General features: G+C 45.6%; 1 protein-coding gene across 2 annotated transcripts in view; it reads right to left on the bottom strand.

Annotated features, from left to right (window-relative positions):
* NOTCH2 (notch receptor 2) overlaps nucleotides 1-14,430 on the bottom strand; it is an 83,010-nt gene that overhangs the window by 54,651 nt on the left and 13,929 nt on the right. For both annotated transcript variants that reach the window (XR_005257747.1, XM_038143974.1), the window contains exons 3-5: nucleotides 8,664-8,923; nucleotides 7,649-7,984; nucleotides 1,751-1,873 (exon numbers count right to left, since the gene is read on the bottom strand). Coding sequence is in view for 1 of the 2 variants with exons in the window: in XM_038143974.1 (XP_037999902.1) it covers nucleotides 1,751-1,873; nucleotides 7,649-7,984; nucleotides 8,664-8,923 (719 nt within the window). In the remaining variant the exon portion in view is untranslated. The remainder of the gene's footprint in view (nucleotides 1-1,750; nucleotides 1,874-7,648; nucleotides 7,985-8,663; nucleotides 8,924-14,430) is intronic.

Genomic DNA, 14,430 nt, shown 5'->3' with positions numbered 1-14,430 from the left:
CATAACCTTCACTGTTCAAACAGCCAAGCTGCTGCTTCCTAAATTGTGAGATCATTTTTATTTCCACACTGAGCTAATCCTAGAAAGACAACGGCCTTGAGAAGCCATCACCTAAAACCACTGCTGCACTGATAACCTCAGCTGCACCATAACCCAGGAAATTCTCAGAAAGCCCATTCCATTAAACTGTGCTAGAGAGCCACAGGAACCTCATATGCAGGGGGAGCTCCTCTCTCTTTCCAGGGTTTCCCTGGAAGGAAGCATCCTTCACATCCACAAGGTTTTCTGAAAGTGCCATCCACACAGGAGAAAGATGGCACAAGAAAGGCCACAACACTGTCTCACAACTTTTCCCATTGCTACTCAGAGCCCATCAGAGGTTCAGAGAGGGAACCACCACAACTGCATTGCAAAGAATTGACTGGGGAGACAATTTCCAAAAAACCAAACAGAATCACAGCCTGTTGCTTGTGACAGAGAGACCAAGAGACCAAGGTCTCTTCCAGGGGAGTTGCAGAAGTCATCCCTGGCTGACAGCAGACATCCACCTAAATCCTGTAAGCCAAGCTAAATTTCTGATGCCAGAATAATCCCTTGGAGACTGTATGCTCGTGATCATTACACCCTCTGTGCTTGGGAGGAAGACAGATCCATTTGCTACTGACAGGCGCCAGAAATCACAGCAAGGGTTATAATTTCTGTGGGATGGAGCAAGACTATAGGGGTCACTGAGGGTTTGTTGTCTCCACACCCAAGCTCTCATGTTTTCCTTTACAGGTTTCACTTTCTGCGGGCTTTCAGGACATGGAGAAGTAGCACAGAAGCAAGGACACTTGCTCATTGAGGGGAGGACTCATTTTCTCCTATTTGCACATAGTTTCAAAGAGCTATGCAAGCTGTGGTGCACTTCACTCTCATGTGGTTTTCACTTCATTTAAGAATACATAATTCTTTTAAGTTAATGAGGGTTCTTAACTGGCAGCCTCCTTTGCATTTAATGACAAACATTTTACAACCAGAACTAATGTTCTCTGAGGAAAAAAGCATTTTAAAAACTGCTTTTAGGTCTTTTTTTTCTCCTATGATTTTCAAATAAGGGCAAAACCATACTCAGCTGAAAAAGTGCGTCAGCTAAGACTGGTATGACTCAAAAAAACTCAGCCCATAACCGGAGGTGTTTGTTTATTTTTGAGGTATGGAGACATTTTGCAACTAAATACGACACTGAGTTTCCTGTAAGCCGCTTCCTTATATTGTGCATAACACTTTCTTGAAATTCATGCTTTTTTCCCCTTCAGACTCTGAGTAAAACCAGACTCATTTATGAAGCAAAAGGAGCTTTGCTAGTCAGAGAACTCTAGATAAAAATAAGTCAAGCAGGAAAACAACGGTAGCAAAACCATAAGCTTCCCATATAGGCACTGCTGTCCCCTCCTTCTTCCCCTGCCTTTCAGACGTGCCCTGTTTCTCAGCAGCATTGCTGTAACCAACACGACCATTATCCCAACCTAGAAATACCCTTACACGTATCAGCAAATGCCCACAGCTGCGAGAGCAAAGCCACGTTTTGTGCTTTTGGAAAACATTTCTCCATTTACCAAGCGCAAATCCACACGAGAAGCGCCACTCAGGGGGAAATTCTCCCTTGCTGCGGCGGTTCCGACGCCGACGGCTTTTCTTTTAAGGGTTGCACTGGCATCTGCCCCGACCGTGGGCACGGGGCCAGGGCCACCCTCCTGTCGGGACGTACCTGTCCACTGGGGCGGGCAGCGGCAGTTGTAGGTGTTCACCCCGTCCACACAGACGCCCCCGTTCAGGCACTTGTGGTTCGGGCAGTCGTCCACGTTGTGTCCGCAGACGCTTCCCTCGAAACCTGCGCAAAGCAGAAACAACAGCAGGCTGAAAAGGGCTTCCAACCTCTTTTGAAGAGAATTCACCCCTCACGCAGCTTCCCCTCCTTTTTTTTTTTTTTTTTTTTTTTAAACATTTGCCCCGTTCACCTAATCCTGATGGATCCCCACCTAGCACGACTTTGCTGAATGCCTCTGCTAATAGCATGCGGGTCAGGTGACACAGCTGAAACACTTCCACCATGGGGAGATGGCCAACTGTGCTTTCACAGCCCAAAGGACATGAGGAGTTTCTCTTTCAGTGGCTGAGGAGCACTGTCATTCAAAGCAAACAAAGTGAAGACCAAGGCATTCCGATTACCATGAGATAAACTTGTCACTGCCTACCAAGCATCAGCCAGGAGAAGTTTTTCCCATGGCAAAAAAACGTGCTGGCATTCATTTTATGGATACCTCGGCTCAGCCTGCCTTGGATACGTCAAAGAAAAGTCTTTCCTTTGAAAAGGAGTTTCTAAAATCCTGATCTGGCTCTCTTCAGTGTTAGACAAGTCGGTCAATCAACAAATCAGCCACCACCCAAGTGATGCTTACACACTAAGCCTTGCCTGAAAAGCAGAAGAAATCAGATAGCCTTCCCCAATGAAAATCCAGGCTCCTAATGAACACACTGACAACATATTCTCGCTAGAGTTCCCTCTCCTTTTCAAAGAAGGAGAAGTGGGGACATTAGGGAAGGGAGCTGTCAGTGATGTGTCTCCCCCTTGATTTCCCCTGCTGATTTATTTCATGCTTCATTAAATAAACCTGCCATTTCTGCTGGATGAGAGAGCTATTTATCAAAGCACAAGTGGAATGCATGCTAATGTGGATGAAGTAAATGATTCCAGAACACACATGTTAATTTAAAACACCAGCCCTGCCTCTTCACTGCTTTGGAATGCAATATTAACATGACACAGTTCTCTCATCCAAAATGATGCTTTAACCCCTCTACTTTTGATGCCCCGTTCCAGATGCTTCCATAGCATCTGCGTCAAGTCACACAGACCCTCTCAGTAACATCTGGTCCAACACGGATCGTGCTGTGTGGCAGATGAGACGGAGACTATAAAGCTCTGAGCCAGCTTCTCCAGACTACTGCTGCTCTCAGGAGACTGGAGGTGATTCATGTGCATTCCCATCTCTTGAACTTCTCCAGCTCTGCAGAAGAGCTGGGAAGTTCCAAGCTGTATCAAGTGCATGAGCACCAGAAAGGAACAACAGACTCAACATTAAAAAACAAACAAACAAACAAACCAAAACAAACCCCAAAACTACAAGACCTTCAATATTACTCCATCCCTTCAAAGCCCTTCCAACCTCCACCCAAGATCCTGGAAATTTTGTGACAGTAGGGAAGCTTCAAAGAAAGAGGAAATATAACATGCTTTCCCAGAGTCCCAATCATTACAGCAGCACATTCCTGGCACAAGCTGCTGAGGAACAGCCACCAGGGAAAACAATTAGCTTTAGATCCCCATGTTTAGAAGTGTATAAAGCTACCGAGCTTGAGCAAAGGCTCAGCTGTAAAACACAGGGGTGTCCTATCAGCTTGTGTTTCAACTTGGGAGGAATCATCCCACTGACCACATATTGCACTCATGCCAGCACGTGATCAGCATGGAAATACACCCACAACCACAAAGACAAAAGGTTTAAGTTCTTATCTCTTCGGTTTGTATAATATGAAGACCAGCCCTACTTTCTAGTAAACAAATTTCTGACAGCAGGCATTTAAACTCCCTCACTGTACTTCACACAAATTTAAAGAGGCTCAATTCTTTCCAGAATAAAGCATGGAAGTCATCCCACTACTAAAATCTCACCAAGCCATTGTATATTTTCACATTTTAACCAGTTACACTACCAAAAAGCTGCTCTGGGATATGCGAGCTTTTCTCTAGCTGGGTCCCAGGATCTAATTTTGCAGTTATATAACCTGACTCTCTTCCAGAAAGCCACTGAGCTCACTGTTTTAATGTATTTGGACACCTGACACTGTTTCCTGCTCCCCTCTGTGCTGGGACTCAAATGTTGTCCTGTGTTTTCTCCCTGCACGAGAGCACTTTGCAATCCATATCCTGACTTTTGCTCCATATCTCAAAGCACATCAAACTGAGGAATGAGAACCTCAAGGGGAAAAGCGTTCCCACTGCTAACAGCATGTTGTTCTTCCCCTAGCACACAGACTGACACAAGCAGATAACTTTATTCCTATGTCATCTGAAATCTCCACCCCGTTGCTGAGCATCCGATCCAATTCCCCCCAAATCTCGGCCCTTTAGCCTTATTTCAACCTATCAATTACACCTCAGACTTTCCAGGCAGGTTTCAGGCCCAGTTAGCACCGGGGACAGGAAATCATGCCTGAAAAATGCCCCGTTATTTCCAGACTCAGGGCCTGCAGACAGGAGATCAGGGACGTAGAGAGCTAGAACTAAACTCGAGGCAGAGGGGCAGCCAGCTCAGCTGGAAGGGCAGGGCTGCAGCCGTGGAGAAGCTCAGAGCTCAGGGAAGGTGCTGGTGCCCAAAGCCAGCTGCCCAGCACTGGGAGCTCCGTGTGTGTGGGTCCCCAGTGGTGACACTGGGCCAGGAACCGGCGTGAGGTTACTTCCTCTTCCCGGGAAGCGCTGCAGCTCTCACAAACAGCTCGCTGCAGCCTGACAGATCGCTTCCTGAACAAGCCCTTGGAATTCCCTAGGGTCCTTATCTTAGTTAATGGGTAATTATTTTGATGGATAACAATGAATAATCACTTTCCCAGCTAAGAACTTCCTCTATTGACTTGTTTAACATTCCATTAAAGGTTAGTTGCCAAATGAAGTCCTTTTTTGTCAAATATTTATAACCACTAGCTCATTCTTATATTCAAAGGAGTTGGTAATGCTTCAGGTTACGTCTCCTACAAGGAATTTTTTTTTCACTACTACACTGTTATGATTGACCTAACATGCTCACTTGCCTACAATCCCGTTCCTACCTAAATCAACAAAGCCCAGAGGAAAAATGATTAAGCCAAACGGATAAAAAAATGAGGTTACCTTCCAGACAGATGCAATACCAGTAGTGTATGTATGTAACTTCACTTGGTGCTTGCCACCAAACGCTGACTTAACACACATGACTTCATGGATGACCTAATGCAGGATTTGTTTGTGTACATCCACAAGTGACATGAGAACCTGGGAATTTTAAACAGCAGCTGGACTACACTGTACATAAACAGTACTCGTGTGACAGTAGAAAAAGCTGCTGTGACACACAGCTCCAGGTTCTAGGTTCTTCCTACTTTTTCAAGCTCTCATTCTCACCTATCTGTATTTACACATGGATTAATCTCACTGAAAAGCTAAGAAGGAAACATCTACAGGAAACAAGAACCCATTTCAAGGCCAGTGCAGTGGTAGCCTAATTATGCCTAAACTGCTGCTTGGGCACAGTTTCTTCAGATTACTTTCACAGGTCACAAGATGCAAAATCCTATCAAGAACCACTCCAGCAGTTTGAGATGTAACTGCCTCCTGCCTCTGTGGCCAGAACACTCAGTGATGGCAGCGTCTTAAGGCAGTCCAGAAGGGCCAGAGCAATTCCATTTATAGTCACAGTATCATCGGCACTGCTCCAATTCAGAGAGGGAGTCTGAAGTGGAATTTCTCATCCATAATCTTGGCACTGTCTTCCAGAGGAGCGGGCCTTGTTCACATCTCCCCCAGGCGTGACAGGCCACCATTTCTCTTCTCTTTCTGTTGACCTTTCCCTTCCCAGACAGAACCTTTTCCAACACTTCAGAAATTCTGCTCTGCATGCTCTGCACTAAGGGGGGGAGAGAAATGGCTGGGTGCCCTGCCTTTATCAGAGAGTTTAATGTAAGCATTTGGGCCTCTCCAACAGCTCCCTTTTTTGCTGTTTTTCAAATGACTGGTTTAAAAAAAAAATAAAAAATAAAATCAAGCTAGCAAAACAGCATGGCCAACTTAAACAAATACAGGAAATAGAAAAGTAAAGGCTCTCAGAGCCACATTAACTCACCCCCACTACACACACTGTGTAACAAGTCAAAAAAGACAGCTAATAATCCAAAACGTGTGAGGAGTGTAGGTGTGTAACTGTTACTATAGCAATCTCATTTCCATTTCCTGACCGTATTTCAGCCAGCCCACACACTTGTCTAAGGGAAAATCTGCTCCTACTCAGTCTTGTGCCCCTGTAAGAGAATCTCTAAAGCAAACTCATCAGCTTGACAGGATCAAGTCCTTCCAACTCCATCTTTCTCTCTTCTTCCTCCCACCACACTGCTCCTGCATGAGAGGCCTTAAAGTCCTTGAACTGGCTAAACAGATCTGGCTTTAAAGGAAATTCTGAATTTCTGGACAAGACTGTTAATCCAGAGATACTTGGTTTATAATTCCATTTTAAAAAGATGCAAAGCAGAAAAGCAATAAATTCCTCCAGGGCAATGGTTAGTTAAGATACTGCATTTTCAAAGACTCTTTCAAAGCACTTTCCCTCCAAGCATAGTTAGAATAATCACTTTCAAAAATAATGATCCATCCTCCTACTTTTAGACTGACTTTGCTAAATTCTTCAAAGTCACATGCTTGCTCAGACAACCCAGAAAGTCATTGTGCAGACACTAAGGTTGGCATTGTACATTTAAGGTCATTTGAGCCAACACCTCAAGACAAAGGGTCTCCAAAAAGAGAACAGTTTTCACAAGTTCTAAATGCCCTTTCCACACAGACCTGTGACTCCAGATGATCCTCATGAGAACACAGCCACTCTATATTCATCCCAAAAAGTATAGGGCAGCTGCATCTTCCACATCAGGAACAACAGAGACACGCTTAAGGGAAGAGAGTTTACTTTTCTAGATTACCACACACCGAGTCTGTGTGTGCCAAACTGCAATACACTCGAGTAGGAAGTCTAGTCAAAAGCATTTCCAAACAGCCAGTTTCCCATGGAGTTGAATTACTCACTAAAAAAAATATCAGCCTAAAAATACCCTGAATATGCAAAGACAACTAGTAGGGCCCTGACAAGTGGATAGGGAGGAGGACAGGATGAGACCAGCATCCCAACCAGGTGACACACGGCCACTTGTAGAGGTGACAAAACCAGTGCAGGCCCTGATCCTGAGCTAGCACGTCACCCCTGCTGTGCATGAACCCAGGGCAGCTAACAGCATCGGAAAACAAGCAATCAAAATTTATCTGGAGACAAAAAGGGTGTGGTGAGTTGGAACTGATATCTTGTTAGATTTGGAGGAACTGGAGAAGGAAAAAAAAAAAAAGAAGAGAATAGAACTCAGTGTGTCTTAGGGCTACAGCTGGAGAAGGAAAAAGACACATGTGCATTCTTCAAACACTGAAGTTACCTGAGGCCTTTACTGACACAACACTAGGCATTTGTAGATGCTTATGTTTCTGGAATTTCACATTCCAAATGGGTGTTATGAGATACCACCCTAATCTCCCTGAATCTACCTCCTAGTAGTCGTTACCTATTTGATTCTCTGACTCTAACTGGCTTCCAGAGAAATTTGTAATTTCTGACCGTCTTCCCCTCCCTTCCTTTCCGTTCCCTGAAATCCCAGCACTCAGAAATTAACATCCTACAGAGCTGCCCACCTCGCTGAGATTCGTCCCTCCCAGCTGGCGCCGCAGACGCCGCGCGCAGAAGCCCCGAGAGGAGCTCTCTGGAGGAGCAGGCAGGAGCGCAGCAGCAGGGCTGCACACCCCAGCGCTCCGGAGCCTCACCTGGCAGGCAGTTGCACTCGAAGGTGAAGTCGCTGGTTTGGTGGCAGGTGCCCCCGTTGAGGCAGGGGGACGGCGAGCAGGGCACGTAGACGCTCTCGCAGCGCGGGCCCGTGTAGCCCGGCTTGCACTGGCAGCGGTAGGAGCCGGGCAGGTTGACGCAGGTGCCACCGTGCTGGCACAGGCCCGGCGTGGCGCACTCGTTCACGTCCGTCTCGCACCTCTGGCCGGTGTAGCCCGCCAGGCAGGTGCAGGAGAACTTATTTCCAGACACGGTGCACATACTTCCATTGGCACAAGGCTGGGATGTGCAGGCATCAATCCACTGGCATTCCTTTCCTTTAGGAAATCAAGGCAGATTAACAAAAAGTCATTTCTGTGGAAAACAATATCTCATTTACGCTGCCTCAAAATCATTACTGAATTAAATCTTTACATTACTACAGGAAAACTGATGTCTGCATTTCGCTGTATTATATCTGAAATGGAAATGAATTTGTAGTTAAAGTATAAAGCCATTTACCGGGTTGCAGCAAGATATAGAATGTTGTGATTTACAAAAATGACCTGAAGTCACACTACACACACTGACAGTCACTATTCTTCCACCTCCCCTTCAAGAGTGAAAGGAATAAATTTCCATGCTTCCCCTCAGGCATCAAAATACTGCTTTCCCATAGAAAGATTTTGCTGGCCAAATTTGACTTTTTTTTTTTTTTTCTAGAAACTAGACTCTTAATTCAAAGTCTAACAGCCACTCCAGAGCAGTTTCTGCATTCAGTTTTCCCATGTGGACAACTCCACAAGATCCAAATATTTTTCTGCTTACGTGTAAAGGGTAGGGAGTCTGATTCCCTATTCCCCTTTGCTTTTTTTGGGCATGAAGTCATTCAGACTTCCTCTCATTTCCTGTGCTGGAGCTAGAAAACTTGAGAGCATATCACAACTGCCCCAGCACATTCCAGGGTGAAGCTGTTCCCAAAGGAGGGGGTCTGGAGGCACAGATGCAGAAGCCCACCTGTGAAACCTGGAAGACAGACGCACTCGTACGTGTCCTGGCCCTGGGGGTGACAAGTGGCGCCGTTCAGGCAGGGCTGGGACACGTAGCAGAGGTGAGATTCTGAGTACTGGCATTCCTCCCCCGTGAATCCTGGAGCACACTTGCAGGTTGGTTTTCCTATCAGGGATGCAGCTTCACAGGTTCCCCCGTTCTTACAGGTATTGCTCTCGCAGGGGTTTCTGTACTGGCAGTAGTCTCCAAGAAAGCCTTCTCGACACCTGCAAGAGAGGAGAAACGAAGTGCAGCGGTCCCACCTGAAGCCCTGCTGTTCTGGGAAGATTCCAGGAATGAAGTCCCACGACCACCAAAAGTCCTGAAGTTTGCCATAATTGATGGTGGCACTGACAAACCTAAAGGCTGACGTCACACGTGCAACAGGGACTTCCTGTGGGACTGTCTCAAATGAGACCAAACTTAAGTGCAAATGGTGAAATCACTCATTGCAAAATAAATACCACATTCAATCAGGGCTGTATCAAATGCAGAACCTTGTTTCTGCACTTCCTTTCAAAGCTTCAGTGAAATCCTAAGCGTTAAAGAACTGCTGAGCAACAAGCCCTTGCACCTATTCCCATTCTACCAAGCACCCTTTTCTAGAAGAAAATCAAGCAGTTTAATAAGGCATTAACACCAGGTATTATCCATCTTCCCAGAATATTTATAAACATGGTACAAATGCAGTGTCTGGGGACCTGGAGATCTGCAGCAGCTCTCTCTCCACAAGGCTCCCGTGAGACAGGAATACACTGTTATCCTCATGCTGATAAGTGCATCTGGGACTGGGACTGGCTGCAGCCTGCACTCAAATAGCAACACAAGCACTGCAGTCAGGTCTCCCACGCCCCTGGGCGAGCACCCTGACGACAAGGTCATTGTTCCTCTGTCTCCCACAGAAAAACGAGTACACACACACTATCTACAGCCAGGGCAGTACTTTATACAAAGATCTCCAACTGCAGAATAATTGCAGTTGCTTCTCTCTAACCTAAACTTATGTCAATACAGTCTGACTAGGCTTGTCAGCTGTAATCCATCTTCTAACTGGCCTTTGTACTACAGATTTACCATTTCACTTCCAGAGGCAGAGGATCCAGGCAAGCAAGCCTGCAAAGCCCACCTCCGTGGCCCCCCAGGTCCACTTGCTTCTCTCAGGAAGCAGAAAGCTGCAAGGGTACATACTGGATAAAAGGAACACCAAACACACGGGACTGTCCCCTTGCAGCTCTTTCTCTAGTGCACAGCTGCCTGCTGTAACTGGTGAGTAACCCAAGAGACAGCCCAAGAGAACACGTATTTCATTGTAAAAAAAAAAAAAACAAAAACAAAAAACAGAGATGAGCATTAGATATGCTTTGTTCCAGATCAGGGAAGGGGTAATTATTAAATCAGTGAGTTACTCATATCTGAAGGGAGGAGATTCCAACTGCTAGAAACACACAAAGTCTCTAGTCCTCAAGCAGGAATGTAACAGTAAAGAAACTGCTTTTTTTCCTTATGCACTTAAAAGTGTATGGTAGATTGGAGGAAGAAAAAAGCAAAACCACATCAACAACAACAACCACCACCATCAAAAAAAACCCAAAAAACATCACAACAAAACCCCACAACTAACCAGACAGGCTCTAAAAATTAGTTGAAAAATCAAAGAATGGACATGAAGTTGTGTTTAATAGAATCCTAGAGGAATCTGCCTTTGTTCCTATGCTACTCAACACATCTATTGATTATTAACAATGGAAAACATCAATGCTGGTCAAATATGTAGGTAGGAGAGAAGACAAGTTGTTGATACAGAGTAGCAACATGCTTAACAAGGCAGTCAGCACCCAAAATGCACTTTAGCACTGTGAAGTCATACATTTAAAACCAAAACACATAGGGCATCCCCCCCAAAACAGAAAACTGAGCTGGGAACAACATACTTGCTCTGGGGATTCCTAACAGCCAGATAAATGTGAATTCCTAGCATGACAGTTTGGCCAGGGATACTTTACATGTACACATGGCAAATATCAAGAAAGAATAAATGAGATTATGCTACACCTGATGAATGCTTGGCACAGCCACTACCTCAGTTCTGGCGTTTGCTCTTTAAGAGGGAAGAGCTCAAATGAATTCAAAGAAGCCAGCAGTAATGATTAATAGAAAACTCTGGCCACAATGAAAAGCTCAGGTGGCTCAGTCTATTTAGCAAAGGGAAAAGGGAACAAGACAGTTAATCAAAAGCTCCAAGTGTCCACTATGAAACACAGATTTAACAATAATTCCCAATCTACAAGATCCAGGATAACAGAGCCGGGCATTTAAAACTTTAAGTTAGATGAATTCACTTTAGAAATCTTTATTTTCAGACACAGACTTGTACCCAGTCTCTGAGCAGCGGAGAGGAACAACTGGAACAACGCATTTAAGGTTGTAGTGGAATTTCTCCATCACTCATGCTTGTTTAAAAGAACACCAGGATTGGCTGTTTCAGGGAGAGTATGCACGCTAGTTCAAACAAAGCTATTCAGAGAGGTTATTATCCAAGTTATGCAAGGGGTCATTACTTGATGACCACAACTGTTTTTTCTCATGTTAAAATTTATTAACTAGGCTTAGCCATCTGTCTAAAGCAGGAAAGTCATACGTGCACAATTGCAATTTACCATTGCCCACACCCAAATGAGGCTCCTTTCACCATACCTTAATACTTTCAACTTCATGCCCGAGAGTAGACATGAAAGGAGAGATTTTGCAGGATTAATAAAGTCACAGAAAGCAAATCCTGAGACAGGAGCAATGCAGAACACCCTCTGCCTCCTGCGCCATGCTCGGTGCAGCAGCCCAGGGCTGTGGGTCAGCGTGAGCCACAGCCACATCACACGAGAGACAGTCCTGGGCTATTCTGGGCCTAAACCACACGGGCTATAGGCTTCCTTTAACATCCAAACCCTCTCCTTGCTTCGCTTGGAAAGCAGTCCAAACGCCAGCGGGCTACAGCACAGCTTTGTAGGAGCTGGATCCCACCGAGGTCTGGCAGCCAGCAGAGACAGCTGTGCCAGGAGCTGGAGCACGGCTCAGCTCCCACGGCACCGGAGCCTGCTCACAGAGCTCTGCCCTGCTCAGAGGCTGGCTGGGCAGCCACAGCTAAGCCGTGTCTCTGCACATGGCTGTGCGGCCCATGGTTGTGTCAAGACAAGCTGAACTTCAGTTCCAGAGTCTCACGAGTCTTGGTTACGGGGATTTCTCCTGGTTTCATCACGGCACCAAGCTGCTCAGACGGCACAGCACAGGCACTTGTAGCTCCCTTCACCATAAGGGAAAGAGCAATAAACCAGAGCTTCACAGAACCCACCTAGGCCATCCCATCAGAGCTCCTCCAACTCCACCAGCAACTACAAAATAAACCAAAACACACCTAGAATTTAAGTGCTAAAGTGCTTTTTCATTGAAAGGCTGTAAAGCAAACCAGAAAGTCTAGAGGAACATCTCATGTTTTGTCCACAAGTAAATAAACCCCCAAAATATGTCTTCTCTCCAACCCCTAACACTCAGGGACACTGGAAGGGGCATTTGGCTGTTGCCCCTAGACAAGAGGGAGAAGGGAGCCTAAACACTGATTAAGAGTATTGCTGGTAGGAACTAAAAGGAAAGCTGAGATATGTGCTCTGAGACAAGCATCGCCCACAAACAAACAGCCCAGCACTTTGTACACAAATGTTCTGGTACAAAGTTGAAGAGCACTCCAAGACCAGGCTTGTTCTGGTATCTTCTGAGGCTAATCAGAAAAACACGGGGGAGTGCTCCCGACAGGGAACAGCAAAACCTCTTTTAACTTCAGCTCTTTTTATTTGGAAGGAGGAACATGCCTGCCCATGGAAAGATGGTAGGTCAGGTATCCATGGCCCTTGTACCCACCATTTTGTTCTCCTCCTGGAGAAGTGCCTGGTCACAGAGTGATGCAATTTCGCCCTCCAGCAATTCAGTGGAATCCTTTTTGAACGTTAAAGAACAAAAAACCTACAGTCCAGCTTTTCAACCATGTCTCCTGTCAAAAACATTTCTAGGCACAAATACTAGTAATTTAGTTCTTAATGCTGGTGTAGACGAAACTGCAAGTATTTGCTCCTGATTCATGTTGGGCACCACAACATTTCTCTAAGAACAGAGGCAAACACTGAAAACATGCAGTCCAAGTCCAGACTTTTTTATAGGATATGATTAAACTCAACAGCAGCTCCAGCTTCCCACCACCCCTGCTCTGCTCTCAACCCAACCTACTCTTTCAAGTCCTCTTCAGAGAGGGGAAAAAAACCCCACTTGTCTACAGAGCAGCTTAAAATTGTAGCAGCTTGTGTCAGCTCCAAATGACATGATCAGAACAGGAAACCAAATCTTTTCCAAATAAAAGCCACTGTTTCTCCTCAGTTTTCCATTTAACACTCAGAAAAAGAAACAGGAAGATGAAGTTTGTTCTGGCACTTTCTAGAAGCACATGAGGTCTCTCAGCCTACTTCAACAGGAATTTAATCTTTTAAGAACAAATTTCACATACAACTTAATTCAAATCATGATTTCTGAAAGCTACAGAGTTTGAAATGGGAAAATGTCCTGTGGGCTGCATCAGCTATGCAGCTGCTTCTAATTAAAGCTTCTCCTTTACTCTCTCTGGGCTACTTTCCAGCACAAATACTTTAGAGCTCAGCCTTTTTTTTTTTTCCCTCCTCCTTTTCAGCTCCAGCCTTCATTTGCCTCAGCTCAGGCTCTCATGAAGCTAAACAAGAGACGTAGAAACGAAACGAAGGTATTTATCCAAATTCGAAGTATCCACAAATCCAGAGGGCTGCATTCACTCTAACCACCTAATGCTGCAAGCCAAGGTGGAATACTCACAAACGCTGTGCTTGTGGTTCTTCTGACACAGAACTACACCAAAGTTACCTTCCAAAACTTAGTTCTCTCCTGCTTTCAACAGACTTCTGGAAAATATGTCTGGTCTGTTGGAAAAACTTCCTCATCTGCTCGGGCACATTCATGAGACAGTCTCTTCAAATGCACCTTATAGACAATTTTAACCAGACTTCCAGATGTTTGATTTTCATGGGAGTTTTCTACTCAGGCCCATGATATCATCTGGAGATGCACAGAAGAAAGCAGATGGTTTTAATTTGAACAGCAAAGGGAAGCATTTCCTCGTAGCCCTGCCTCTCCCCCCTCCAGCCCAGCTCTCCCTCCACTTTGATTGGAAGATGCTTCATCGAAGAGGCTAAAAAATTCCCTCTGATGGCTAAGGCGAGAAGGATCCCAGCTATTCTGTTACAGATTTTAACCAGACTTCCCCCTGGCTCCCGGGTTCTGACTCCCACACCTACAGCTCCTCTCAGGAGGGAGAACAGGATTCTCTGGTTAGCTTTACAAACGCTCCTTCCCATGTCTCAAGGCGCCCATTTATGCGTCACACTTTGAATGGAGCGCCGGGACGGGACGGCCTCCCTGCCCTGCCTTTAAAGCAGCACACAGCTATTGTTCCCAGCCCACAGAAAGTGCCTCTGCAGAGAGCCACTCCACAGTGCAGCAACAGCAGCCACAGCCCGAACAGACAGGGTTTAATTCAGCTTTTCTGGCCCATCAGAGCTCTGAAGAGCTTTTGGTGCGCACAGGTAACTCACAATAAAAAACTGTGACTGAAAATCACTGCTCTGTTCCCAGGATCCTAGCTAGCAGTGCGTGTACTCTCCCCTTT

Source organism: Motacilla alba, chromosome 8, assembly GCF_015832195.1.
Source record: "Motacilla alba alba isolate MOTALB_02 chromosome 8, Motacilla_alba_V1.0_pri, whole genome shotgun sequence".
Classification (NCBI taxonomy): Eukaryota; Metazoa; Chordata; class Aves; order Passeriformes; family Motacillidae; genus Motacilla; species Motacilla alba.
This window is presented reverse-complemented; position numbering and strand designations above follow the sequence as displayed.